General features: G+C 43.5%; 1 protein-coding gene across 1 annotated transcript in view; it reads right to left on the bottom strand.

Moving 5' to 3' along the window:
- Positions 1 to 25,842, bottom strand: part of LOC306825396 (uncharacterized protein) — a 498,202-nt gene that overhangs the window by 83,968 nt on the left and 388,392 nt on the right. Inside the window, exons 13-14 of the mRNA XM_079346114.1 lie at positions 25,267 to 25,440; positions 17,226 to 17,399 (exon numbers count right to left, since the gene is read on the bottom strand). Of these exons, the coding sequence (XP_079202240.1) occupies positions 17,226 to 17,399; positions 25,267 to 25,440 (348 nt within the window). The remainder of the gene's footprint in view (positions 1 to 17,225; positions 17,400 to 25,266; positions 25,441 to 25,842) is intronic.

The following is a 25,842-nucleotide window of genomic DNA, read 5'->3' as shown; positions in this document are numbered from 1 at the left end:
GACGATAGTTGAAACAAACAGCGGAGAGAATAAAAGGTGCGTTTTGTGTTTTCTAATATCAGCACATGGAGAAGTCAGCAGTATTGATTAGAGCTACATTCAGTCAGCACAGTTCAGGAGACAGAAAGGAGCGGCGCTATGGAGTAATTAGCTGACGGCTGACTCAGGCCGTGGCAGCTTTGTGTGTCAGTGATGCTAAAGCGGATGAAGCGTATCTCCCCGGGTGTCATAAAGCTCTGCTTCATGGCCCGCTTGTAGAGCCGTGCAGATGAAGTCCAAAGAAAGACAATCTGTTCTGCACGCATCTTAAATCCTGTTCCTCCTCAGCTGGAGATCTAGATCGATTGTTTGCGGGGGCAGCGCTGAGATTCCTCCGCTGTCAGCAGCTGAAGGACCGCTGGAGTCTAAAAATACATCAGAGAATATTTCAGCTCCCATTTAATGCTAGCATGGTTAGCATGAGCGCTCTGCTCAAACTGTAGACTGTCCATCACACTGAAGCTCACAGCGCCCAGCGGGCAACAAGCTCCGCCTCCATGCAAGATTCAAAGGAGAGAAAATCACTGTCAATCAAAGGTTCTTCTGTTACTCATCCGATCCAGCTCCTCCTCTGAAACGAGCTCAGCCTTTCTCTCCAGAGAGCAGCACGCCGTGGACATGAATGGGCCCGTGTGTGGAGCTGGCACGCTGCCTCACGGCGTTCAGACACAAGGACGAGAGAAGCTGCAGCACGTGCACACACACACACACACACGGCTGTGTGGCGTTTAACTTATGAATGGTTTATTAAAAAGTCTTTACAAATATAAACACAAACAGCATTCACAGTTTTTGTTCTGTCGTCATCGAGCTGCAGAAGATTTCATGACATTGTTTGAAAATGCAGCAATAAAAGAAGGCGAGTTTGGGCGGCCCGCTCTGAGAAGTACAGAGAGTTAGGATGAAAGCTCTTTTCATGTCTTTGATAAAAACAGTGAAGAAGGAGTGAAATGAAATGACTCTGATGAAACAAGTGAAATAACATTCATCCCATCAGCACGACGACAGAGAGGAGAGAAACAGTCCTGTTCCAAAGCTGCACACAACTCCTGTAAACTTCCCTTAGTGCTTCTGTTCAGCTCACCTCGCTCACGCTGTGAGGGACACCTGTGAGCAGGGGCGTGTCCACAGGAACGCCCCGCCCCCCAACCTGAAACCACAAACTCTGATTGGCTGTTTGTCTCTTCAGAATCCACATTCAGTCTGAGCCTGGCTGGTTGGTGTCTTTACATGTGTGTTAGTCCTGAACACTGAGCACATTGTTTTTCATGAGAGCAAACTCCTGCAGCCTGTCCACCTCAAAGTGAAGCAAGCCGCCATTACAAGTGTTTTTGACTTTGGAAATGGTGACTCTGAACCAACATCTTCTGTCTGAGTCCTGAAAGAAGCTGAGGAGATGTGTCCCCGTCCTCTTGTGTGAGTGTGATTAGTGGTGAGAGGAGGGGAAACGGCAGCTCAAGGCGTGCATGTGCATACATGAGAAAGGCTCATGTGTGGGTGTCAAAGCTCAGGTGTTGGATTAATCTGTGCGACAGGTTTCTGAGCTGAGCTGCAGACTGAACCGGTTTGTACCCGAGCAGAGTGAGCGTGTGGTTGCACAGTCGCTGCACCGTCCTCACCATGTCCAAGCTGAGTCCAAGCCTCCAGCTCTGGGCGGCGGCTCTGGAGTCTCTGCTGGTGGAGTATCTGTAATTCCACTGGGAGGGAGCAGACACATGACTGTTGGTGTTCTTTGAAATCCACAGACGCAGTCGCTCCACCGTCTCCAGCCCCACGAACCTGTAGATCTCAGCCGCCTTCTCCTCCGGGTCAAACGCCAGGTCCTCGTATCGCACCAGCATGTAGCGTCCCTGCAGCCACGCCGGTCTCTGCAGGCCGGTCTCTGCGGAGGCTGACATGTCCTTGCAGGTGCTGCTGATCTGGGACAGGTCCACGTGACGGGGCTGCCGTCCCGTGACGTTCCAAATCTTCCAAGCACGGAACTGTAGAAGTAACTGTTCAACAGTCTTTGTGAGGAGGGGCTCTGCCAAACCCTCTCCCTTGAAGCACTCTGGATGACCCTTGACATTTAACCAGGCTGCTGTCACACCTGGGTGGCTCCTTGTCCATTAGGAGGCCGGTACTGATAAGAACCATGCTGCTTGCTGCTTCAGAGGGCCCTGTGAGGGAGGGCTGGAGCAGCCCACTGTCCTGGGCGGTGTCTGGCCCAGCGATCAAGTGTCCCACAATAGAAACATCCTTGATTCTGTGGACCTGGAGCAAACCCACACCAGCCAAGTCCACCATATCCCCTGTAACCACGTCTGTACAGATTGAAATTGTACCCTGTACTCCTCCCATAAGAGTGATATGGCTGCTGTACATATGGTTGCTCTAGATGAAACACCAGCGCTTATTTGGATGGCTTGTATTTGATAGTAGTACAAAGTAGCCTCTGCCTCTTGAAGCAGCATCTTTAGGAGGTGAAGCTCTAAGTCTTATTAACTCTATCATCTGCTGTTTGCTGTTGTTTGTGTGAGCGTAAGTGATGTAAGACGTGTATCTCCCATCTGGGGAGTGATACACTATATACACTAAAACCAGGCATTTCAACTAGTTTTGCTGTTACTGATTCTGGGAGGCCTGCTACTAGGACTGCTTGTTTGAACTAAAGCTATGCCCCCCCTAGTACGACCTTATACTAAGAACATGCCAACAAGATTAGCACCATCTAATTTGACTTTGACTCAACATGTTTGTGTACAGTTTGTCAGTCATATCAGTAAAATGTCCAGTCTAATTGTTTAAACATCACTTGTAAACAGTCTAGAAATAGTTGAAATGTCAGCAAGGTGAACATACTACAAAGTTTAAATGAAGCTATGGGGCCAAAATAAAGCAATTTTTGGTTGGAACGTAAAAAACAAAGTGGGTTGTTTGCATAATAGATGCATGCAAATAAGTACTAGTGACCTACGACAGCTAACTCATTTCCTACGCTCCTTGAATTAATCAATCCTCAAATTTAGCTATATAATGTCGATATAACAACAAGAAAAAAACACCATAAAACATGAACACATTTAACTACATAAAAACAAAGTAACAACAGTGAGGACTGTGGGGTGATACTGAATGGGCTAAGAAAGGGTGGGGCCTTCTTCTCTCCTGTAAAACACCCTATCTAATCTCTCCTTTAAAGATACTGATCAACCCAGTGCACAGAGCCAACAAGCACACAGACCAGAGCCCCACTCTTCCAATCAACAGCCAAAACCCAAAATGAATCTTCTAACAGTTAAAAAGGAACTCCTCCTCTTAACTATGCAAATGTATAGTTCATCTATTTTAAACCTTTTAGAAGAATTTTAAAGGATCTACTCCTCTCCTTCAGGAAATGTTCCACTATTATTGCCTATTTAATAACACTAAAATTCTATTTATCAATCACACTCAAACAAAATAATTACACAGGCCTTCACGCACATGATTTACCACACAGCACACAAACACACACACCAACAGACATCAACAGCACACACACACATCTACTCAGGCTGTACAGCACTCACTCACACATCCAAAGACTCCACCAGCACACACACATCTACTAGGTAGAGCTAAAGGTGTTGCTCAAAATACTGGTAACAGGGTAGAAGAAAAAAACCCTACCTTTCCCCTTTCCACTCTCTGAACCAGTGAGAGAAAAGAGAATAAAAAAATATATATCTCTAAATATTTGTACTTGAACTTAAGGAACAGAACTTCTGTCCAAGTTAACACACAACAAAAGACACTATATACACGTGAACAGCAGAAAATGTATAGACGCAATGCCCTATTTGGAGTCCTAACTGGCAAGCTTCTACAGCAGTCCTAATGACCACTGCTGCCAGTCACTGGGGGTTCTATCCCAGACTCACAAACAGTTTTAATACACTTCTGCTGATTCACCGCCTCCCCAATGATCCCACACACAGTTCTCTGTCGACTGAAATGACCAGCGTTCAACCTGTTGCCTTCTTGACATTGTCATTCAGTGTCAGAAGAAAAGACCCAGCCCAACATTCAACCCAGCCAGTCTCTTCGCCCCTGACTTCACAACCAGTCTCTCGCCCCTGGTTTCACAGCCAGTCTCTCACCCCTGACTTCTCTTCGTATGGCCTTCTGTTCAATCACTTACTTGTATTCTTGATTCAATTTTCTAAATTTCGACATTAACACCGTCTGTTTTGAAGGGGGTTCAGGGGGAGAGGGCTGTCACCATGGGCATCTGCCAGAATGCATGAGTTGGAGACCGTAGCAGGTTCAAAGGGGTTTATTTGGTTAAATAATAATAATAACCACAGGAGAAAAAACACACATGAAATGTTGGTGCAGCTCTGAAAGACAAAATAACACAATATTAGAATAATTAAAACAGGACTGTTCAACTTAGAATTTCTTTTAAAGGGAAATAAAGTACTTAAGCAAAATTAAAGTAGACTAGACAACTAAAAAACAGTAATGAGGAAAAACCACCTTACCAGCTCTGAACTGCCACCCCATGTGAAGATCCAAACGTGAGTGATGAGGAGTGCCATCTTAAATAAGCCGTGAACAGGTGAATGCAATTGAACTAATCAGTGACAGTGCAACCACATGCAATCAGGGAGGAGGGAGAAACCAGGAAGTGTTCTGAAGTGAGGTGCAGTAAAATAATAAGGAGGAAACCTGTGGGGAACTAGTGATCTTTGCTACAATCGCCCCATATTTCTAGAGAGAAATATAAATAAAAAAAAAGATCACTAAACAACGTCCTCAGGAATGGCAGGAAGTGGGATTAGTTTTGCAACTGGTCTGATATAGGTCTTTCCTTTTACTAGAACTTCAGCTGCCCTAATGAGTTCATCTTTACTTGGGATAAGCCGGGTCACTTCTCCTACTGGCCAAAGAGCTCTTGGTAGTTGGGGATCAAGGATCATAACGACAGAGTTCAACTTCAACTCTGGTTTGTCCCTTTTCCATTTCTGCCGTGGTTGTAGTGATGGTAGGTAGGATTTAGTGAAATGTTTCCAGAAATGATCGGACAGTATCTGTGTATGGCGCCAACGCCGTCGACTGAGGAGTTCAGAATCTGGATAGGATACCAGAGGGAGTGATGCATCATGTCGTCCCATAACAAGAAGGTTGGGGGTGACTGGATCAACATCTGTGATATCTGAAGATACATAGCCAAGTGGTTTAGAATTAAGGATTCCTTCTATTTCAATTAGGACTGTTCTCAGAACCTCTTCAGTGACCATCTGTGCACCAATGGTCGTCTTTAGAGCATTCTTGACTGAACGTATTTCACGTTCCCAAACTCCACCAAAGTGGGGGGCATGAGGTGGATTGAAACGGAAGTCAATTTTCCCTTTAGCTAGTGCCGATTGGAGAGTGGGACAGAGGTTGTTGAAGGTTTCCTGTAATTCCTTGTTTCCTCCTCTGAAGTTGGTTCCTTGATCACACAAGATCTCGTTTGGCGTTCCTCTTCGGGAGGTGAATCTTCGAAGAGCCATCAGGAAAGAGTCAGTGTCCAAGCTATTGACGAGGTCGAGATGTACACATTTGGTTGTGAGACATTTGAATATTAAACCCCACCTCTTTTCACATCTGCGGCCAACCTTGACATTGTATGGACCAAAACAGTCTACTCCAGTGGAATAGAAAGGCGGTTCAAGAAGCCTGAGACGAGCAGCAGGCAAGTCAGCCATTTTTGGGATGATTGGGTTTGCACGCCACTTCTGACATGATACACAGCGGTGCTGATGTTTTCTCACTGCTTCTCGTCCTCTCAAGATCCAATACTTTCGACGTATCTCAGCAAAGAGTCTTTCTGAACCAGTGTGGTGTAATTTCTCATCATAATCTTGAATGATCAATCCTGTGATATAGTGAGTAGGATCAAGTAGAATTGGATGCATCGATACAGATTCGAGATGATGACTTTGTCTTAATTGCCCTCCCACATGAATGAGTCCAGAGGTTCTACAGAGCTCAGGGGATAGGCAAAGTAAGCGACTATGTGAGGGAAGGGGTTTACTTGATTGAAGACAAACTAGGTCCTCACCAAAGCTTTCCAACTGTGCGTTACGCAGAATTTCCTGTTCTGCCTTCAGGTAGTCAGCTGCTGATGGATTTCCAGATGTTGGAACAGAGAGAGCTTTGGCGGTGGCATCAAGAAGCTCTTGAAAAGTCTTGAAGCTATTACCATTAGAAGCATCAGCAATCGCGTTGATAACACCACAAAAGTGAGACCTTTTCAACTCTGTTTGATCACTATCCAGTTCTGCAGATTTGAGCTTGGGCCAATTTTCTGATGATTCATACAGGAATGATGGCCCATTTGTCCATCTGCCAGGACTGAGGATTTCTTGCAAGGATTTGCCTCTTGTAACATCGTCTGCGGGGTTGTTAGCTGAATCAACATAATTCCAATCATGTGAGTTTGTAAGATTTTGGATTTCCGACACTCTTGCTCCTACAAACACTTTAAATCGGCAGGAGTCTGCCTGCAGCCAATGAAGGACAGTTGTTGAATCGGTCCAAAGTGTTATGTTGTTTATTGGTAGTGTCAGTTCCTTTCTTAATAGGTCACAGATGTGAGCACCGGATAATGCTGCACATAGTTCCAGTCTCGGCACTGACAGCTGCCGTTTTGGCGAGACACGGGAACGAGCGAGTATGAAACTCAGCTCCACTTGGCCTTTACAATCCTCTGATCGCAAATATGCAACCGCTCCGTAGGCTTGTTCAGAAGCATCACAAAAGATGTGGATGTCTTGAATTGTTTCTGTTGTATCCATCTTCTTGGAAGTATAACAGCGAGGAAAGGTGATTTGAGATAGGTGTTGTAGTTCTTGCTCCCAGGAATTCCAAGCTGTAAGAATGTCATGTGGAAGGAGGGGATCATCCCAATCCCTCTCTTTCCTCCACAGTTGTTGAACCAGGAGTTTTGCACGAGTTGTGAAAGGTAGGAGGTAACCTAAAGGGTCATACAGATGTGCCAAGACTCTATAGATGTGCCGCATGGTTATGAGGTGTGTCTCCACAGACTTGAATTTGTAACCAAATCGGTCAGGTTTGCAGTTCCAGAGCAGTCCAAGCGTGCGCTCCTGGGGATCAGCCCTTTCTTCAGACAGCCAATGTTCACTGCTTTCAGACCTTGCTTCTGCAGGTAAGTGGTTGATGACATTAGGATCATTGCTTGCCCATTGACGGAGGTCGAAGCCTCCTGCTGAGAGAGTGGCTCTTAGTTTATCAAGGAGGGTCCGAGCTTCCACAGCTGAAGGAAAACTTTGCAAGCAATTATCGACATAGAAGCATTTGTTTACTGAATACAGCACGTCTTTGTCTGATTGATGGTCATCTTTCACATGGGTTTGCAGGGCATAAATCGCACAGCAGGGACTACAGGTGGTACCAAAAGGAAGAACTTGCCATTGATACACTGTTGGAGGAACATCCTTTTTCATATCACGCCAGAGGAATCGAAGAAGGGGCTTGTCTTGGGGCAGGAGGCGGATTTGGTGAAACATGCCTTTAATGTCTCCACTTATTGCTACAGCATGTTGTCTGAAGCGTAGTAGCACACCAAGGAGGGATGGTCCCAGGATAGGTCCAGGTAAGAGATATTTATTAAGGCATTGTCCTTGGAAAGTGAATGAACAATCAAAAACAATCCGATCCTTTTCATTGTGAGTAACATTGTGATGAGGAATATACCAAGCTTCTTTGGTGTTGTAAACTTCATCAGGGGTCAGCTTCACCACATATCCAGCTTCCTCTAGCTTTGAAATTTGCTCACAGTATGAGCTTGCTTTGTTTGGATCCTTGAATAGTCGAGATTCTGTGTTACGGAGTCTTGACATTACTGCTGTTTGAGGTATATTCAGAAGGGGTGAGTTTGCTAGTCTGAGAAGAGGAGTGGCATAGTGTTGAACACCATTAACTAGAATTCTTCTTGTTGCCGTTTCAAGAAGCTCCATGGCTTGTTTGTCTTGCCTTGACCTGATGACAACTTTCTCACTGTGTACAGGAAGGGTGTCAAGTTTCCAAAGTTTTTCAACATGGTAGCGCAACTCTTCTGCAGGGGATCCGATGGACAAGAACAAGCATTGGGTAGACGCTGAGGAATTGCGCAACTGAACTTCTCTGATGGGACCTTGGAGTGTCCATCCTAACAGAGTTTTGACAGCTGCAGGGGATCCAGAAGGGCCTAACTGGATTGGAGCTGTAGGAGTAATGAGGTGGATGTGATCTGAGCCAATGAGCAGTAGAGGTGATGCCTTTTCCATGGATGGTAGCGGAATGTCTCTTAGATGCTTGTATTTTCGCTGGAGGGTTTGTACGGGATAAGTGTGGTCGGAAAGTGCCAACTGGCTTGCAGTGAAAGCATGTTGGATGGTAAAGGTCTTCTCTGGGTGTGCAGCAGGAGAGATCTGGAAACTGACAGATGAACCATGAAGAGTTTCAACATCCTGGCGAACTGTTCTCAGTGATAATGTTTCTGATTGTCCAACCAGGTGAAGGTTTTGAGCAGCTGATTGGAGCAGAATTGTTCTTTGTGAACCATCATCAAGAACAGCACATGTTTTTAAAGTTCGGTCACCATTGCGGAGAATCACATTGACGACTTTCAGGAGGACACCATTACTGTCACCTGGTCTGTCGAGGTACAGTGTCTTGACAGCAGGACCAGGGAAGTTGTTGGTTCTCTGATTTACGTCACAGAGAATCTGCAGATGTCTCCTTTTGCAGGTGGCACAGAATTTCTTTAGATCACACTTTACAGATTGATGAGTCCGAGCACAACGCCAACAACGTCTGTTCTCCTTTATCCAGTTGCTCTTCTGATCCTTGGTCATAACAGTAAACTCTGGACATCTGCTGATGTGGTGTTCTGTTGAATGACAATATGCACAAGTTGCTGTAGACTTCTGAAAGAGCTCTGATGATTGTCTGGTCTCATTGGGTTTGTTTATTCCATGTAGAATTGTTGTCATGGCTGGTATTGACTTATAGGGCTGTTTCTGTTGATTGAGATATGGGATGGAGTTTTCCTTTCTAGGTTGACAACGGGCTTCAGTTTGTAACCAGGATGAAAACATCTGTAAATCGTATGTTAGGACACCCTGATTGCGGCATACATGGCGTTTAAAACGACTGGAATGTTCTGCTGGCAGTTTTTCTAGGAGGCGATCTACATGAGACCCGCAGAGAAGTTCAGCATGTCCTTCATTTTCCATTGTGCTAAGAAGACCAACTAGTGCTTGAACACGAAGAGCAAAGTCATCCAGAGTGTGGCCGTCACCAGCTCTTATGGGAGGAAGATCCATGATGTTTCGAAGTTCTTTCAATGCCAGTTGTCTCGGCTGTCCATATCGTTCATCCAGTGCTTTGAGTGCTTGTGTATAAGGGTCAGGAGCAAAGGAGAAAGCAAGTGCCAGTCTTTTGGCTTGATCCACTTTAAGATGATCGAGAAGAATGTGATATTTGAAGTGTTCCGTCTCATTGGGGTCTAGGAGATTACTTAGTGCCATACGTAACATTCTGTACTGCAGCTCATCTTCTCTTCTTAGGTCGGGGAAAGATGGACCTTCAACTTTGTAAACATGAGTTCGGCCAGCAGTGGACGCCAAGAGTCTCTGCTCCTGGTGAGCACTAGATATAGGGGGCTGAAGAACTGAGGATGAAATATCTGGCAGGGGAGAAAGGGGAACTAGAGGCTGTGTAGGGTTAAAACAAGGATTCAATGGCTCAGAACTAGGAAATTGAGGATTGCAATCTTGGGGTGCGGCAGGTAGGCTGGATCTTGGCAATTCTTCTGCAGAAAGGATAGGTTGAGGTAAACCAGTTAAAGGAACTGCAGCATCCAGGATTGATACATTTTGGATATGGGGTAGGGCAGAAGAAACAGCAGCAGGATGACGCTTGACCGCTGGTGGACAGGAGGAGGAATGGTACTGTTTAGGTATAGCACCCAGAGACCTGACATTCTGTTGATCAACTGGAGAAACTGTTGGTTCGCTACATACATAGGGTCGATTTCTTGAGGATGAAGCGGATTTTGAGGAATATGGAGTACACGATCTATCCATGAAACTTTGGACATTCCTCATAGTTACAAGCAGTTCTTTCAGTAGTTCAGTCTGATCAGTTGGTACAGGATGTGGAGAATGCTCTTCATATTTATCGTCTGTTTCATGTCTCTGGAGCTCTTGTAGTCTGTCCTGCATCTCATGTGTGTTTTCCTGTGGTTGGTCTGTTACCGGATGGGTACATTCAGTTTGGCATGACGCACCTTTAACTTGAGGATATTGTACGTCATAGTCCTGAAGATAAGTTGGAAGGCGAGGGGTACGCTCAGAGTGTCTTAAAAACTCATTGTTTGTTGAGGAATCCATAGTAAACAGTCAATCTCCGGCTCGAAGGACCATGTTTTGAAGGGGGTTCAGGGGGAGAGGGCTGTCACCATGGGCATCTGCCAGAATGCATGAGTTGGAGACCGTAGCAGGTTCAAAGGGGTTTATTTGGTTAAATAATAATAATAACCACAGGAGAAAAAACACACATGAAATGTTGGTGCAGCTCTGAAAGACAAAATAACACAATATTAGAATAATTAAAACAGGACTGTTCAACTTAGAATTTCTTTTAAAGGGAAATAAAGTACTTAAGCAAAATTAAAGTAGACTAGACAACTAAAAAACAGTAATGAGGAAAAACCACCTTACCAGCTCTGAACTGCCACCCCATGTGAAGATCCAAACGTGAGTGATGAGGAGTGCCATCTTAAATAAGCCGTGAACAGGTGAATGCAATTGAACTAATCAGTGACAGTGCAACCACATGCAATCAGGGAGGAGGGAGAAACCAGGAAGTGTTCTGAAGTGAGGTGCAGTAAAATAATAAGGAGGAAACCTGTGGGGAACTAGTGATCTTTGCTACACCGTCTATACCCAAACCAGACAACGATAATTTAGATTTTCCAATGTGCACAATTTTATGGAAAAGGTTTGTGTTCACCTTTGGTTTTTGTGAGGCCTCTCGATGTCTGGATAGGTCTGGACGTTGTACCATAGACTGCAATGCAGTCATTCTACTACCTTAAGAAATTAATACATTTGAATTAAACATTTTATAAAATTTTCATAAATTAATCAATACTTACGTCCTCCATCAAACCTCATCCCCCATCACGTCGGGGTCACCAAGTGAAGGATAAAAGTTGCTATTTAGTCCTTTTCCTAAATGTTGTTAATAGAAATCTGACTCCTCTAAATAATTACCTCAAATCTCTGCTCATTCTTTTGATGGAATGAGAGGAATGACTGAAGATGTCTCTTTCAGGTTAACAGAGTTTATTAACCCGATGAATCAAGAATAGAAGTTACAGAGTCTCTGGGTTCAACACTACGTGTCCCTGACAACAGACAGATACCTGGTCAGTTCATGAAGTCTGAGCCCCGACTATCTTTCCCTGAACCCTTTTATACATTAGACAAAGATTATCTAACCAAATTAAGACAACTGACTGAGACCAGGTCAGAAGACCTCCTGTCTGTGAATTAATCAACAATGACAAACATCGTAAAATCTCTGGGAATTGTTTAAAAGGAAAAGAAAAGAATTGTTTAAAAGTGAGTTCTTGGATTTAAACTGAACATCTTTCTCCCATCTTGTGCTCAGTATTTTTCTAAAGCTCATACAACTTTAAACATATATTAAGACTCTTTATTATCATATATAGAGGGTCACATTATCTTTTCTGTTTTCATACTGATGCATTTCCTCTGAATCATTGATTAACACTTTGAATGACAGATTTCCAGAATATTTTCCTGAATGTTCAGAGATGACCGTCTCAATGAGAGCTCATAATTAGTTCAATATGGTGACTTCATAAAGCTTTTTATTTACTTTTATTCTTCTTTGACTTTAGTTATAAGGAATTCAACTGTTGAGTTGTTGGATCCTTGTCTCACTATGGGTGGAGCATAGCCCCGCCCCTTTTCTGCCTGCTGCAAAGGATGAGACAGGAGGAGTTGAAGAGTTTTTGTTGCGTCTTGTTTGAGTCTTCTTTGTTTCTCATCTTTCTGCTGGTCTGATCACTTCTCTCAAGATATCAGTCTTTTTGTGTTTATAATTTTAAGCTGTTATGGAATATATTGATCTAAATCGGTGAACTCACAGAGAGCTTCTCTCTCTTCCTCTGGATTCACACTCCCTTACAGACAAAGTTAATGACTCTGACACCAAACTGAACTCCTTGGGGGGTTCGCGAGACGCAGAAAACACCTTCAAAGAATTTCAATACGCATCTGCTAATCAGAAACCGGTTTGTTCCAGCCCTGAAACAAACCAGAGACGGCTAGGTCAACATCTACTGTATGTTCTGGGATACTTGATTTACATGACAACCAGATACTCCTCCGGCCTCCTCTGGAATTTGCCTCATGGATTTTATAGCCACATCTGTTGACCAAAGAAAGAATACCGCCATGTTCACTAACAAATGTTTATTTGATTTTTCAGGTGGATAAACTTTCTTAGGACATTGAGACGAACATTTTCATCCAACCAGGGTTCAAATCCGACCATGTACAGCGGAGTTATCAGAAATCAAACTTTCCAAATACTGAACGTGATCTTGTTAAAACTTGCATGGAGCACTACTGCCCCCCAGAGGTTGAAACGGTGAAGGTACCTTAAGTACGTTGTATGGTGTATTCTGTCAGAACAATTAAAATTGCATTTGATAACCATTATAAATTATATATCCAGATGTTATTCTTTTTCTATCTTCTAAAAATTGTGTTTTGATGTCATGTGTCGTTTCTTCTCGTCACATCTTCATTAAAAATGTTTGAGCCTTCTTACAGGTGAAATAATCCTAAAAACCACGTGGTGTGAATAACAATAAAAGGCTTTATTAGACACCAGGAAACTTCACTGTGATGGTTTTATAACATCAACATCACGTTCACAGTTTACCTCTGGGTTTAAGATCGTTTAAAGTTAAGGTAAATTATTACAGAGCTAACTTCTATGATCTGCGTCTCTTTTCTGTTTTTATAAACAAGGTTTTATTGGCCTTTTACAATTTCTCCTATTAAATCATCAAATAACATCAAATCATCTCCACAAACATGATACAAGAATGTATAAAAGCAAAGTTCACCTTCTTCACACAATAAAAAGAAATGAAATAAACACAAAGGCTGTAAATAATTATAAGTCAAATCAATATGCAGATTGTCTCCACATGTCTCCTCTCACAGATCCTTAGTTTTCCTGAACGCTCCGATACGGGTCGGATGAGCCAGTCGCTTTAAAAGTTGTGGCCCCAATGAATTGTGGGTCGGCACTTTCATATCTCCTTTGGTAAAGGATGCTCCAGTGTTTCCTAAAGGAGGTTATAAAGGAAGCATTAAGCCTCCTTTCCTTAACTCTTAGAGAATTCAAACGGATCTCATCATGGCCGCCACTTAACTGCTTCCAGGGTTAAGGAAAAAATGTGAGTGTTCGTGGACAGGAGGGACCATAGACATATATATATATAGGAGGGACAATCTGAACTGTGTTTCCTGACAGAGAAATCATCTCTCAGATCCATCAGTCTGGGAGAAAACTGTGGAAACAGCGACACCTGCTGGCAGAAAGCAGTGATAGCAGGAACAGAACCTGAACATGAATTATTCTTCAGATCAAACCTCCACAGACTGAATGTATTTCTATTTAAAATGCTGAGATAATCCAAACTGAAGGTTCAAACATCCAGACATCCATGTTTGTAGTTCTTTTAAAAACTCAGTGAAGCCTCCTCTTTGTTTGGATCCAACAAAGAGACGACTGATTTATTATCAGACGACCAACGACTCGTGGTTACAAACACAACTTCACACTTTAACAGGTGGCATCAACTTCTACTGTTATCTGTGAATAAGAGTGCAGCACTGCACATGTCCACAGGGTGGTGCTGTAACACAAACATTTATATCCAAAGAGTTCATCTTGGCTCGTTGAGTCATGAAGCAGTTTAAGTTCAGAATATGAGAATAGAAAACAGTCCGAGGTCATGGTCCTGTGTGACGGTGGAGCTAATCTCAGAGCAGCTCAGACTGCAGCACTGAGACTCATCTGAGCTGTGATTGGTCCGTCAGTCTCCCAGTAACACGGCCCAGTTACAGACTCACCAAACACCAGCTGCTGCTGCTTCCAGCTCTGTGATCGTCAGGAACAACAGGATTCTCTCTTTAAACACTCACGTCTCACAGCTGTTGATATAAAAAGACAAAAATCAGAGAAATCATGAGTTATAATCATATAAGATCATTATTATTATTATTATTATTATCATATAAGATCATTATTATTATTATAATCATATAAGATCATTATTATTCATATAAGATCATTATTATTATAATAATCATATAAGATCATTATTATTATTATTATTATTATCATATAAGATCATTATTATTATTATAATCATATAAGATCATTATTATTCATATAAGATCATTATTATTATTATAATCATATAAGATCATTATTATTATAATAATCATATAAGATCATTGTTATTATTCTGATAACTCAGAAGTGAAGTGGTCGTTTAAAGTAGCACGCCACCTTTCAGCTCTCGTGTTCACGTGTTGTTGACTTGAAGCTCAAAGGCACAGAGAGTCCCTGAAGGCATCATTAGTTCCTGCCTTTGCTTGGTCCATTAAAGCACATTGTAAACATCTGTTTTGAAGGTGCTACATAAAGTTGTCCAGATGTTTTCAGAGTGAGCTGCATGTGTGAACACAAACAGGAAATGAGTTGGATGAAGAATGTCTTCTGCTCTGAATCTGCTTCAGTGTCAGCCACACAGTTTGCAGGTTTCTGTCTGTGTGACTGAGGAACTGACGCTCACTCCTCGTCATCTGCTCTCATCCGTTTACACTGAAGTCAGACTTCATGTTGTGGAGGCGGAGCTTAATGATGTAAAACAACCCTGAGCAGCAGTATGTGCACTCACACGTCTGTAGATGGAAACTCATCACAGCAGCACTTTAAAGTGACAGGCTGCAGTTTACTTATGAACACATGAGAAGCATGTGATGAAGTGCAGCTTGACTTTAATCCTCCCACTCTTTAGCTCCTGGAGCAGAAACATTCACTCTGCAGCTCACTTTATGCTGGACTGAAACATCTCACACACTTTGGATGCTCCTCTGTAAACTCCTGTTCACTGCATGTTGTTTGCTCCTTACTTCTTTATGACGACACTCTGACATGTTTACATCTTCATGTTCATTCATCTTCACCCTCGTCATTTGAAATCAATACAGAAATCAACAAAGCTGATTGAACCCTTGAAGGGCAGAAAGAACAGAAACCTGTTTTTAAACTTTGGGCTCAAAAGTGAAAAGATGAAAAAAGAAACAAAGTCTGTTCTTCTTCACGTCCCACCTCTTCCTTTGATATTCAATGTTTGAGCAGCGTCATCACTTTCACTTCCTGTTTGATGATCTCTCACAGGTCACTGGAGCTTCAAGATTTATCAGGAAATGATGAATTTGTGCTTCAAACTAAATCAAGCTGAGTCCAAGTTCAACAGAGTTCATTGACTTTGAGACAAATCCTGTTTCCTGAGTGTTTGTCTAAAATCTCTGTGTACACATGGAAATGAGAATAAAGTGAGTCAATGAAAACAAGCTGGGTGTGTCTCTGCTGTTTCTTCAGACTGACAGCTGTAAAAAGATTCTAACAGAGCAGCACTGACACTGACGGAGCTCTGAGCTCACTGAAGCTTCAGCCAGCTCATTAAGTCAGAGCAGAACAAGCAGAAGATCAGGATTCAATCATTGCTGCTGTTTGTCACCTTTGATGCACATTTACACAACTTCTACTTTTATTGTTGCTTTTTATCACAAACTTCTCCTGCAAATGTTTTTAAAACCAACATTTCAAATGTTTCATGACTGATGAGTCCTGGACTGTTCAACCCAGCAGAGACCAGGACGGACTCAACTTAACCCAGCAGAGACCAGGATGGACTCAACTTAACCCAGCAGAGACCAGGATGGACTCAACTTAACCCAGCAGAGACCAGGACGGACTCATCTTAACCCAGGATGGACTCAACTTAACCCAGCAGAGACCAGGATGGACTCAACTTAACCCAGCAGAGACCAGGATGGACTACACGTAACCCAGCAGAGACCAGGATGGACTCAACTTAACCCAGCAGAGACCAGGATGGACTCAACTTAACCCAGCAGAGACCAGGATGGACTCAACTTAACCCAGCAGAGACCAGGATGGACTCAACTTAACCCAGCAGAGACCAAGATGGACTCAACTGAACCCAGCAGAGACCAGTACGGACTCAACTTAACCCAGCAGAGACCAGGACGGACTCAACTTAACCCAGCAGAGACCAGGATGGACTCAACTTAACCCAGCAGAGACCAGGATGGACTCAACTTAACCCAGCAGAGACCAGGATGGACTCAACTTAACCCAGCAGAGACCAGGATGGACTCAACCTAACCCAGGAGGGACTCAACTTAACCCAGCAGAGACCAGGATAGACTCAACTTAACCCAGCAGAGACCAGGATGGACTCAACTGAACCCAGCAGAGACCAGGATGGACTCAACTTAACCCAGCAGAGACCAGGATGGACTCAACTTAACCCAGCAGAGACCAGGATGGACTCAACTTAACCATGCAGAGACCAGGACGGACTCAACTTAACCCAGCAGAGAAAGGGACAGACTCAACTTAAAGCAGCAGAGACCAGGATGGACTCAACGTAACCCTTTTGTAGGAGCAGATTATTAATATAATATGCAGGGTGTGTGTGTCTGTCAACTAACAGGGTGTGTCACAATTGTCTATATAAGGTAGGAACCTTTGTTAGCGGTCAGGTGTTCCACCTGGAAGGGCAAAACAGTTTTTGACCGCTAAAGCAGTGGAAAGCACGGTTACCTATGGGGATGTTTGATCGGTGAAATATGGAAATGGTGAACTAAATGGATGAAAATAAATCAATGGCATGATGAACAACAAAGAAACAAGTGGACTTTCATTCATGAAACAAGGTAACAACAGCGCGTCAATTAGTAACCCAGGTGCAACGCCTCAGTGGCTTAAAGCATCGGCTTAGCCTCTACACCTTTACATACCTCAGATACTCCAGTCTGTAGTCTGGATCCTTCAGAAGGTCCCTCAGCAGCTTCACTCCTGAATCCTGCAGCTTGTTGTTGTTCAGGTACAGCTCTCTCAGATGGGAGGGGTTGGACTTCAGAGCTGAGGCCAGAGAAGAACAGCTGATCTCTGACAAACTGCAGCTCATCAAACTGAATAAAGAATAAAAGAAGAGAATAAAAAGAATGATGAATGAGATAATAAGAACATTCTGAACACACACTCACTGTCTGTGTGTGTGTGTGTGTGTATGCTTCATAATCAAATATAATATCAGTTCAGATAATCTTGTGTCTTCAGTTTTGAACATTTAATTAGCTCAGCGTGAGTTCAGACAGGAAGACTGGTGTAATTCTTTCATTCATTCTGAAACCACACCCCCTACTACTATGTCTATCTCTCTCTCTCTGGTGAGCAGCTGATTTTGGGCGTGTATCATCCTGGAATTAACCAACCAGACTCTGCCACGACCTTTCTCAACCAATCAACCTGCTGCTGTCAAACGCTTAAAACTCTCTCTCTTCCACAGTCATTCTGTTTCTTCAGGCTCACGCTGCAATATACGCTCAAATATGCGTGTTCATGTGTGCAGCTGGAGACGCTGCTTCAATCAGATTCAACTCAAAAGGAGAACGTCATCTCCACTCCAATGGCCTCAGCCCCACGGGCAATGGCAGCACACGCTGGTGCAGGAAGCTGCCTGATCATCCAAAAAAATCGGTGAAATCCGGTAATTGCCTCAAAGCTGTATCATTGTCTCCACACTGGCATAAATGTGGTTTCTCAGTGACAGCGCCTCTCACTCACAATACAGTCTGCTTCAAGAATAACAACAAAGTGATTGAGAGACTTGCAACCTACAAATACCTGGGTTTCTTCCTCCAAGAAAATCTCTCTTTCAAACGTCACATTGAGTGTCTTACTAAGAAACTACAAATGAAAATGGGTTTCTTGTATAGAAATAAATGTTGTTTTTCTTTTGGTGCCTGGAAGAGAGTGTTCAAGCGGTTCTTTTACCTGTTATTGACTATGGTGATATTTTAGATATGCATGCAAATTCATCATCTTTGAAAATGCTAGATTCTGTAGATCATGCAGCATTACGATTTGTTTCAAACACTGGTTTCCAAACTCGTGCTATGGAGAATGTTACTCCATGTGTACTATATGTACAAAGGTCTCATAGAGTCTGTCATATAAAATGTATGTGAAATGTCTTAGAATACGACATGCACAGCCTATCGGGTATTTTGTTTTCCATCATTTCGCTCCCTTTATTCTGTTTCTCTCTGTACATGTGGGAAGAGTCACCCAGGCTCTTTCTCACCAGGAGATCTCCTTCTCAGCCTTGGGAGATGCTAAATAGTCATGTAGTGTCTTCTCTCACACTAGGGGATAGATGGTGCCCTGCCAGGTGGGCAGTGGTTCTATGTGGCGTGATGGGGAGTGCTCTGTGTAGTGTGATGGAAATGTATAAGTGTTCATGTTTGCCTTTTCTCGGGGCCTCTTTCTCTCCTCACCGTGTGAGAGAGGGGTCTTCCAACGCTTATTCTGCCTTTGAATAAATGTTCATTGAGACCAGATCCATCTTGGGGTTCTTTTCTGAACAGATCTTCTCACTCTTTATTTTCACTCGTTTGTGATGCAGTCTTGCACAAACTGCCTCCTTATCTGTATTCTCTACTGGCTCCTAGATCAAACGGTACCCGTAACATTCGGTCCGGCAGCCTTATTATGTATAATGTTCCTCGGACCCGCACTACATTTGGTGAAAGTGCCTTTAAATCTTTTGCTCCTTCATCATGGTGTAAACTACAAGAACACCTTAAACTGGAATCCTAAATCACATTGAACAATTTCAAAGGAAGGTAGAATATTTGACCACAGTGTGAGTCGTCTCCATCCTGCCACAATGACTACAGCCCGGTCGCACTAACACCCATCCTCATGAAGTGCTTCGAGCGGCTAGTCATGCAGCACATCAAGTCTGCCCTCCCCTTCACCCTGGACCCCTACCAGTTTGCATATCGGCCTAACCGTTCGACTGACAACGCCATCTCCACTGCCCTCCACTCAGCCCTCAACCACCTGGAGACCAAGGACTCCCACGTCAGAATGCTGTTCATCGACTTCAGCTCAGCATTCAACACCATCATCCCGCAGCAGCTCATCCACAAACTGGACAACCTGGGCCTAAGCACCTCCATGTGCAACTGGCTGCTGGACTTCCTGACAGGGAGACCACAGGCAGTTCGGGTCGGCAGCAACACCTCCAGCACCATCATGATGAACACGGGGGCCCCCCAAGGATGTGTGCTGAGCCCCCTCCTCTTCACTCTGCGGACCCATGACTGAGCCCCATCTTCCAGCTCCAACCTCTTCGTTAAGTTTGCAGACGACACGACTGTGGTGGGTCTCATCAACAACAACGACGAGTCAATCTACAGGAGTGAGGTGAGCAGGCTGGCCTTGTGGTGCAAGGACAATAATCTCCATCTGAACGTGGAGAAGACGAAGGAGATTGTTGTGGACTTCAGGAGAACGCACACCCAGCATGCTCCTCTGACCATCGACGGTGCTGCAGTGGAGAGGGTGAGCAACACCAAGTTCCTGGGTGTGCACATCTCCGAAGACCTGTCCTGGAGCCTCAACACTGCATCACTGGCCAAAAAAGCTCACCAGCGCCTTTACTTCCTCCGCAAACTGAAGAGAGCGAGAGCCCCATCCTCCATCCTGCACACGTTCTACAGAGGCACCATTGAGAGCATCCTGTCCAGCTGCATCACCGTGTGGTACGGCGCCTGCACCGTGTCCTGCCGGAAGTCTCTGCAGCGCATCGTGAGAGCAGCCGAGAAGATCATTGGTGTCTCTCTTCCCCCCCTTCTGGACATCTACAACACACGTCTCACCCGCAAAGCCACCAGGATTGCAGGTGACCCCACCCACCCACCCGTCTCACAGCCTCTTCAGCTTGCTGCCATCTGGGAGGAGACTGCAGAGTCTCCGTGCTCGAACGAGCAGGCTCAAGAACAGTTTATTCCACCAGGCAGTCAGGAGACTCAACTCCCTCCCTGCTCTCCCCCCCACCGTCCACTCATCCCCTTTCCCCCCACTGCCTCCATCCCCCCTCCGCCTCCTTCCCCCCTCTGCCCTCAGTTCTCTGCCCTCCTTCACCCCTCTAACCTCCATCCCCCCCCCCTGCATCCTGCCACAGTCTGCCCCTACAGGACCTGGCATCACCCCCCTCCACCCCCCGCGCGCTCCACTAATTCACGCACTCTAAAAACTCTGCACAGCCGTTTATTGTTTATGCTATTTGCACTATTTACACACTACCTCACTTTTTAACTTTGTAACTCAATCTGCACTCTGTTTATATTGTTAATATTTTAATTTATCCACATACTACCTCATAGTGAAATACCCACAAGTGCCTTGTCTGTCGATTGTCTGTTATTCGTTATTTGTTGTCCAAATGTCTTTAGTTAAGTTATTTGTTGTATAGTATTGCTAGTTTTTTAGTGCTCTTTTTATGCACTGCAGGTTTGCACTGGGGGTTGGGGGGGATTGCAATTTCATCTGTGCTGTATGTTTAACATGGAGCATATTTGACAATAAAGAACCTTGAACCTCATGGTTTGGTTTTTGTCTCTGTGTTTCTTCTAGTTTTAGTTTTCATTCTGTCCTTAGTGTACTTGTTTCCTAGTGTTGATTGTTTTCCCTTGTGTGCTTTAATGTTTCATAGTCTTGTGTTTTCTTTAGTCTTGAGTGTGTTTCCTTGTGTCCTCCTATGTTGCCTGTTAGTTTATTTCCTGTCTTGTGTTTTAAGTCTAGTCTTTAGTGTTTCCTGTTTTATTTTGTAGATCTGGTTTTGGTGGTATCAGTGTTGGGTTTTACTTTGTACTTGTACTCAGTGTTCTGGTCTTGTGTTCTTTGTTCCTTGTGTTTCCCGCCTTTCTGATGACCCTGATGTTCCTCACCTGTCTCGTTAGTCTCACCTGTGTCTGATTACCCCTTGTCTATTTAGTCTCTGTGTTTGCCTCAGTTTCTTGTCGGTTCATTGTCATTGTCTGGTGGTTTGCCGTTGTCCGCGAATGTGCTTCATCTCCCTGCTCCCTGTGTTTCTCATTGTGATTTTTGGATTTCTGTTATTTAAGTAAGTTTTTGCCCTTTTTGTTAAAATAAATTAAGTTATTCTGCACTTGGGTCCTCCTCCTGCTTCCTACCTGCTACATCGTGACAGTGTGTACATGTCTGGTTGCTGAGAACTGACGTGCTGATGGTTCAGTTGATGCTTTGAGATGTTTTATTTTGTGTTTTATTTTAAATGTGTTTTTTTGTTTTTAAATGTGAAACTGTTATGTTTAGTTTGATGCTGCCTTCTTGGCCAGGACTCCCTTAGAAAAGAGATCTTTTTCATCTCAATGGGAATATTCCTTGTAAAGAGGTGTCAGACTTTTTGTTTACTCATTGTCATGGTTGTTGTTTGGTTGTGTTTCTGTATTTCATCTTGTTTTAGATTTCGTTCTTTCCCTAGTGTTTGTGTGTATGAATGATTCCTAATGTTTCCCTGTATCCTCCTATGTTTATTTCCTATTACTTGTGTTTTTAGGTTCCTCGTGTTTCCTGTTTGATTTTGTAACATCTGGTTGAGGTTGTGTTTTCGGTGTCAAGTTTGACTTTGTAGTTGTCCTCAATGTTCTGGTCATCAGTATTGTCTGGTTTCCTGCCTCTGTTTTCCTCCTGTCTTGATGACCCAGATTTTCCTAACCTGTCTTGTTAGTCTCACCTGTGTCTGATTAGCCCTGTTTATTTAGGGTGCATCCCAAGTGTCTTATTTGCACCGAGTGTCCTCCGAGTTGTCTCCTCCACTTGCGTCTTAGTCCCGCCCACCAGAGATGCACGGAGGAAACGAAGCCGAGGAGAGAGGACCGAGGAAATCAGCTTTAAGACACATGAGACGTTGTTTCCTCGACAGCGTCACATGACGTGACATCAGCTGATCACGTTCAGCTGTCAATCAGACTAACAGCTGTTTATGTCCACACAAACACGCACTGTATTATTTCTCATCAAACACACACACACTAAATTATTTCTAATCAAACACACACACTGTATTATTTCTAATGAAACACAGTTACAGTGTTTAGTGTCTTTACCTGATAAAAAAAAAAACACCTGAAGAACAACCTGCAGTCTGTTTCAAACCAAAAGGACAGTTTCTATTGACTCAAAGATTTCATTTTGAATTGTCTATAATTATTGATTATTATTAATCAGTTTGGACTGAACCTAGCCTGTATTTAGACAACGAACTCTGTATTTTATAAACACAGATATTTATGTGTCAGGATACTGAAAATGATTGATTAGAATCTAAATGATGAAACGTTCAGAAGATAAGTGAGAATATAAAACGGACTCCTCTTCGTCAGACTCTTTTTAATCCCAGCTCATCACAGAGCGACTCTTTACAAACTCACTGATGTTCATCATCTGTTTAAATGTCCGACGCTCCGTTTAGCCTCTTTTTAATGTCCGTCTTTTCTCCCGTATTAAACTCTGCTCATGTTGAGAAGTTTCACTGAAGTCTGATCCTGTGCAGCGTCCAATCACTGACTGATATACGAGAAGGGGGCGTGTCTGTCAGTGAAAAGACTTCCGTGAAGTCAACTCTCGCATCTCCTCGGTCATCGCTCCTCGGATCAGCCTCCTCTCTCCTCGATCCTCTCTCCTCCGTTCACTATAAGAGCTTTGGGACGATCCTCAACATGGCGGCTTTGGAACTACTTCCTGTTCGGCCGAGGACCAAGGACCGAGGAGACTGCAAATAAGACACTTCGGATGCACCCTTAGTCTGTGTTTTCTTACCCTCTTGTCAGTTCATTGTCTTTTGTCCTTTGCTTGAAGTTACTTGTTTGCCCGTGTTCTTTACTGCCTGGATTTACTTTGTTTTGTTCCTTGTGGTTTTTTGGACGTTTTGGATTCCTTAATTGAGTAAGTTTTGTTTTGCCTTTTGTTCAACAAATATTTTTGTTTTACTGTAATTGGGTCCTCCTCCCAGTTTTCTGCCTGCACCTGTTTTATTCAACATATTGCTTGTTTCAACAGCTTGAAGTCATACTAGGGCTGCATAAATACTTGCAACACTGCTGTTATGAGGATTTGCCATAATCACATTATGACATCTGGAATTAATTCAATATTTAATTAACAACAGGTAATATATGTTTTATCTAACAAGCGATACTTGGCATGCACATGTACCTCGATTGACACCCGAATTAAATCTGACTTACAGTTACGGAACATGTCTTCGAATACATGTCGTTGAAGCCGGATCAAACTTGACGTCGCTCTCGACTAATTCGTGCAAACATGATCCTCAATTAGAACGGACTTTAGAGTGCTGAAATACCTCAAAACGTAAATACTGTCAAAGAAGTCTCTACAGACTTTCAAGTAATCCCCTTAAAGGAAGGATGGTCGACTCTGATCCATTAGATGTCGCCATTGGGCAACAGCATGACTCCGAAACCATTGAAACTGCATCGTCACATTAGTAGGCTAACAGTTGCGTCTGAGGAGGCTCATAGCCCCACAAATCTTTGCGAGCCATTGAAACTAACAGCGAGCGCAGTTTCTTTCTGTAATTCTGCAGTTTAACAACTTCATGCACAAAGGGATGAGCGGCTGGCCAGCCTTGGTGAAGCAGATATAGATCCTGTAAGCTCAGTCATGGTCAGAGATAGCAGAACTGGTGCGTCGCTCTCTTGGTGGACAGCCATGACTCAGAGAGACATTTACACAGGATATACTCGATCTCTGCTTTATGCATTCTTAAATTGTTACTCATTTAGCCTTTAAACCGTGTAATGGCCAGACTATCACAGTAATTGTGTTGTAATTGAAAGTCGTTTCACTCAGACAGTTGTCATTCAGTCACAATGACAACGAGATTCTCAGTCATCATGGCGGCAGGGCTGTCATCCATTGCTATAATTCATGTCTAACACAATGCTAATCATTGACCTTAAAACTAAAAATCTGGATCCTGGTCTTGGATTCCTTCAGACCTGCCTGGACCTGCAAACTTCGTATCAGAAGGTACTTGTGTGCCAAGGATGCTACTAGTAAGGCGAACATGGTTTTTTTTCTGCAGCATCTCAACCAGGTCATCACAGGTTCCTGAGCATCAAGATCTGACTCCTACTTTAATGCATCTTGTATTTCTTTATTTCTACATCATTAGTGATTACTAATGTATTCACAATCATTACTTTAGGACTTTATCTTTCTACAGCTGTTACTTCCACGCATGTTGCCATGGTAGCGCTTAGACAATAATTTCAGAGCTATGCTGCCTCGCTCATGAAGCCCTGGTTAGCTGGCTTGCACTGGCTGATCGAATCACATTTTACCAAGGTCAACTAGACTGATCATCTGGCGTAGTGTAAGATCAATCACTAGCCATAGATAAGTCAGGTTCATGGCAATTCAGGTAATTCTTTTTAGAATAGTCACTGCCACATCGGCAGTCAATCCAGGTGTCCTTTTCTCTTCAACAACTCGGATGACGCTCTTTCCCTGATTTCCAGTCCTGTATTCGTCCAGAAATCAGCTGGTTTGTTGAGCCAAAGATGACTAAATCCCAATCTAATGGGAAGAAAAAACATACAACTGGTGGTGGTGAATTTCATGGTGTTCTAATAAGGTTAAGTCTGAAATTTCCTTCTAAATCTTGGGCTCACTATTTCATTGCTCCAGTTGTGTCACAGTCAGGCTGGCCACGTGTGGGGAGAATACATTCAACACGCCGGGCCAGATGGCTATTATGTCAGACCATTTTGGTAAAAATCAGATTTGTTGATGATGCAGATTCAAACAAGAAAATCAACATGAACAGCATTCAATCTAAAACTTCATGGAGGTCAGAAACATGTGAACATGAAAATGTTTCAGCTGATAATCAAACACATGAGATGTAAAACACAAACAGAGAAGAAGTGAACTGACCTCAGAGTCTTCAGTCTACAGTTTGGACTCTGCAGAAAATCACTCAGCAGCTTCACTCCTGAATCCTGCAGCTCGTTGGAGTCCAGGTACAGCTTTCTGAGATGGGAGGGGTTGGACTTCAGAGCTGAGGCCAGAGAAGAACAGCTGATCTCTGACAAACTGCAGCTATCCAAACTGAATAAAGAATAAAAGAAGAGAATAAAAAGAATGATGAATGAGATGATAAGAACATAACTAGGTCCAATCAGTGAGTGTGTCCCTAAAATAAGTAGAGAGACTTTGTCATTGTGTTATTGTGGATCATTCAAATGTCAGCTTTCTACAGACATCATCCAAACATTCATCTAGCTGTTCATGTCAATAAAGACACCAACATGTTCCTGATCTCAGTCAAGATTACACACCCACTACTCTACTGAGCTACACACACCTGGGACTGTCTGTGTCTGTGTGTCTGTGTGTGTGTGTGTGTGTGTGTGTGTCTGTGTGTGTCTGTGTGTCTGTGTGTCTGTCTGTCTGTCTGTCTGTCTGTGTGTGTGTGTGTGTGTGTGTGTGTGTGTGTGTGTGTGTGTGTGT

Source organism: Symphodus melops, assembly GCF_947650265.1.
Source record: "Symphodus melops genome assembly, chromosome: 6".
Lineage (NCBI taxonomy): Eukaryota > Metazoa > Chordata > Actinopteri > Labriformes > Labridae > Symphodus > Symphodus melops.
This window is presented reverse-complemented; position numbering and strand designations above follow the sequence as displayed.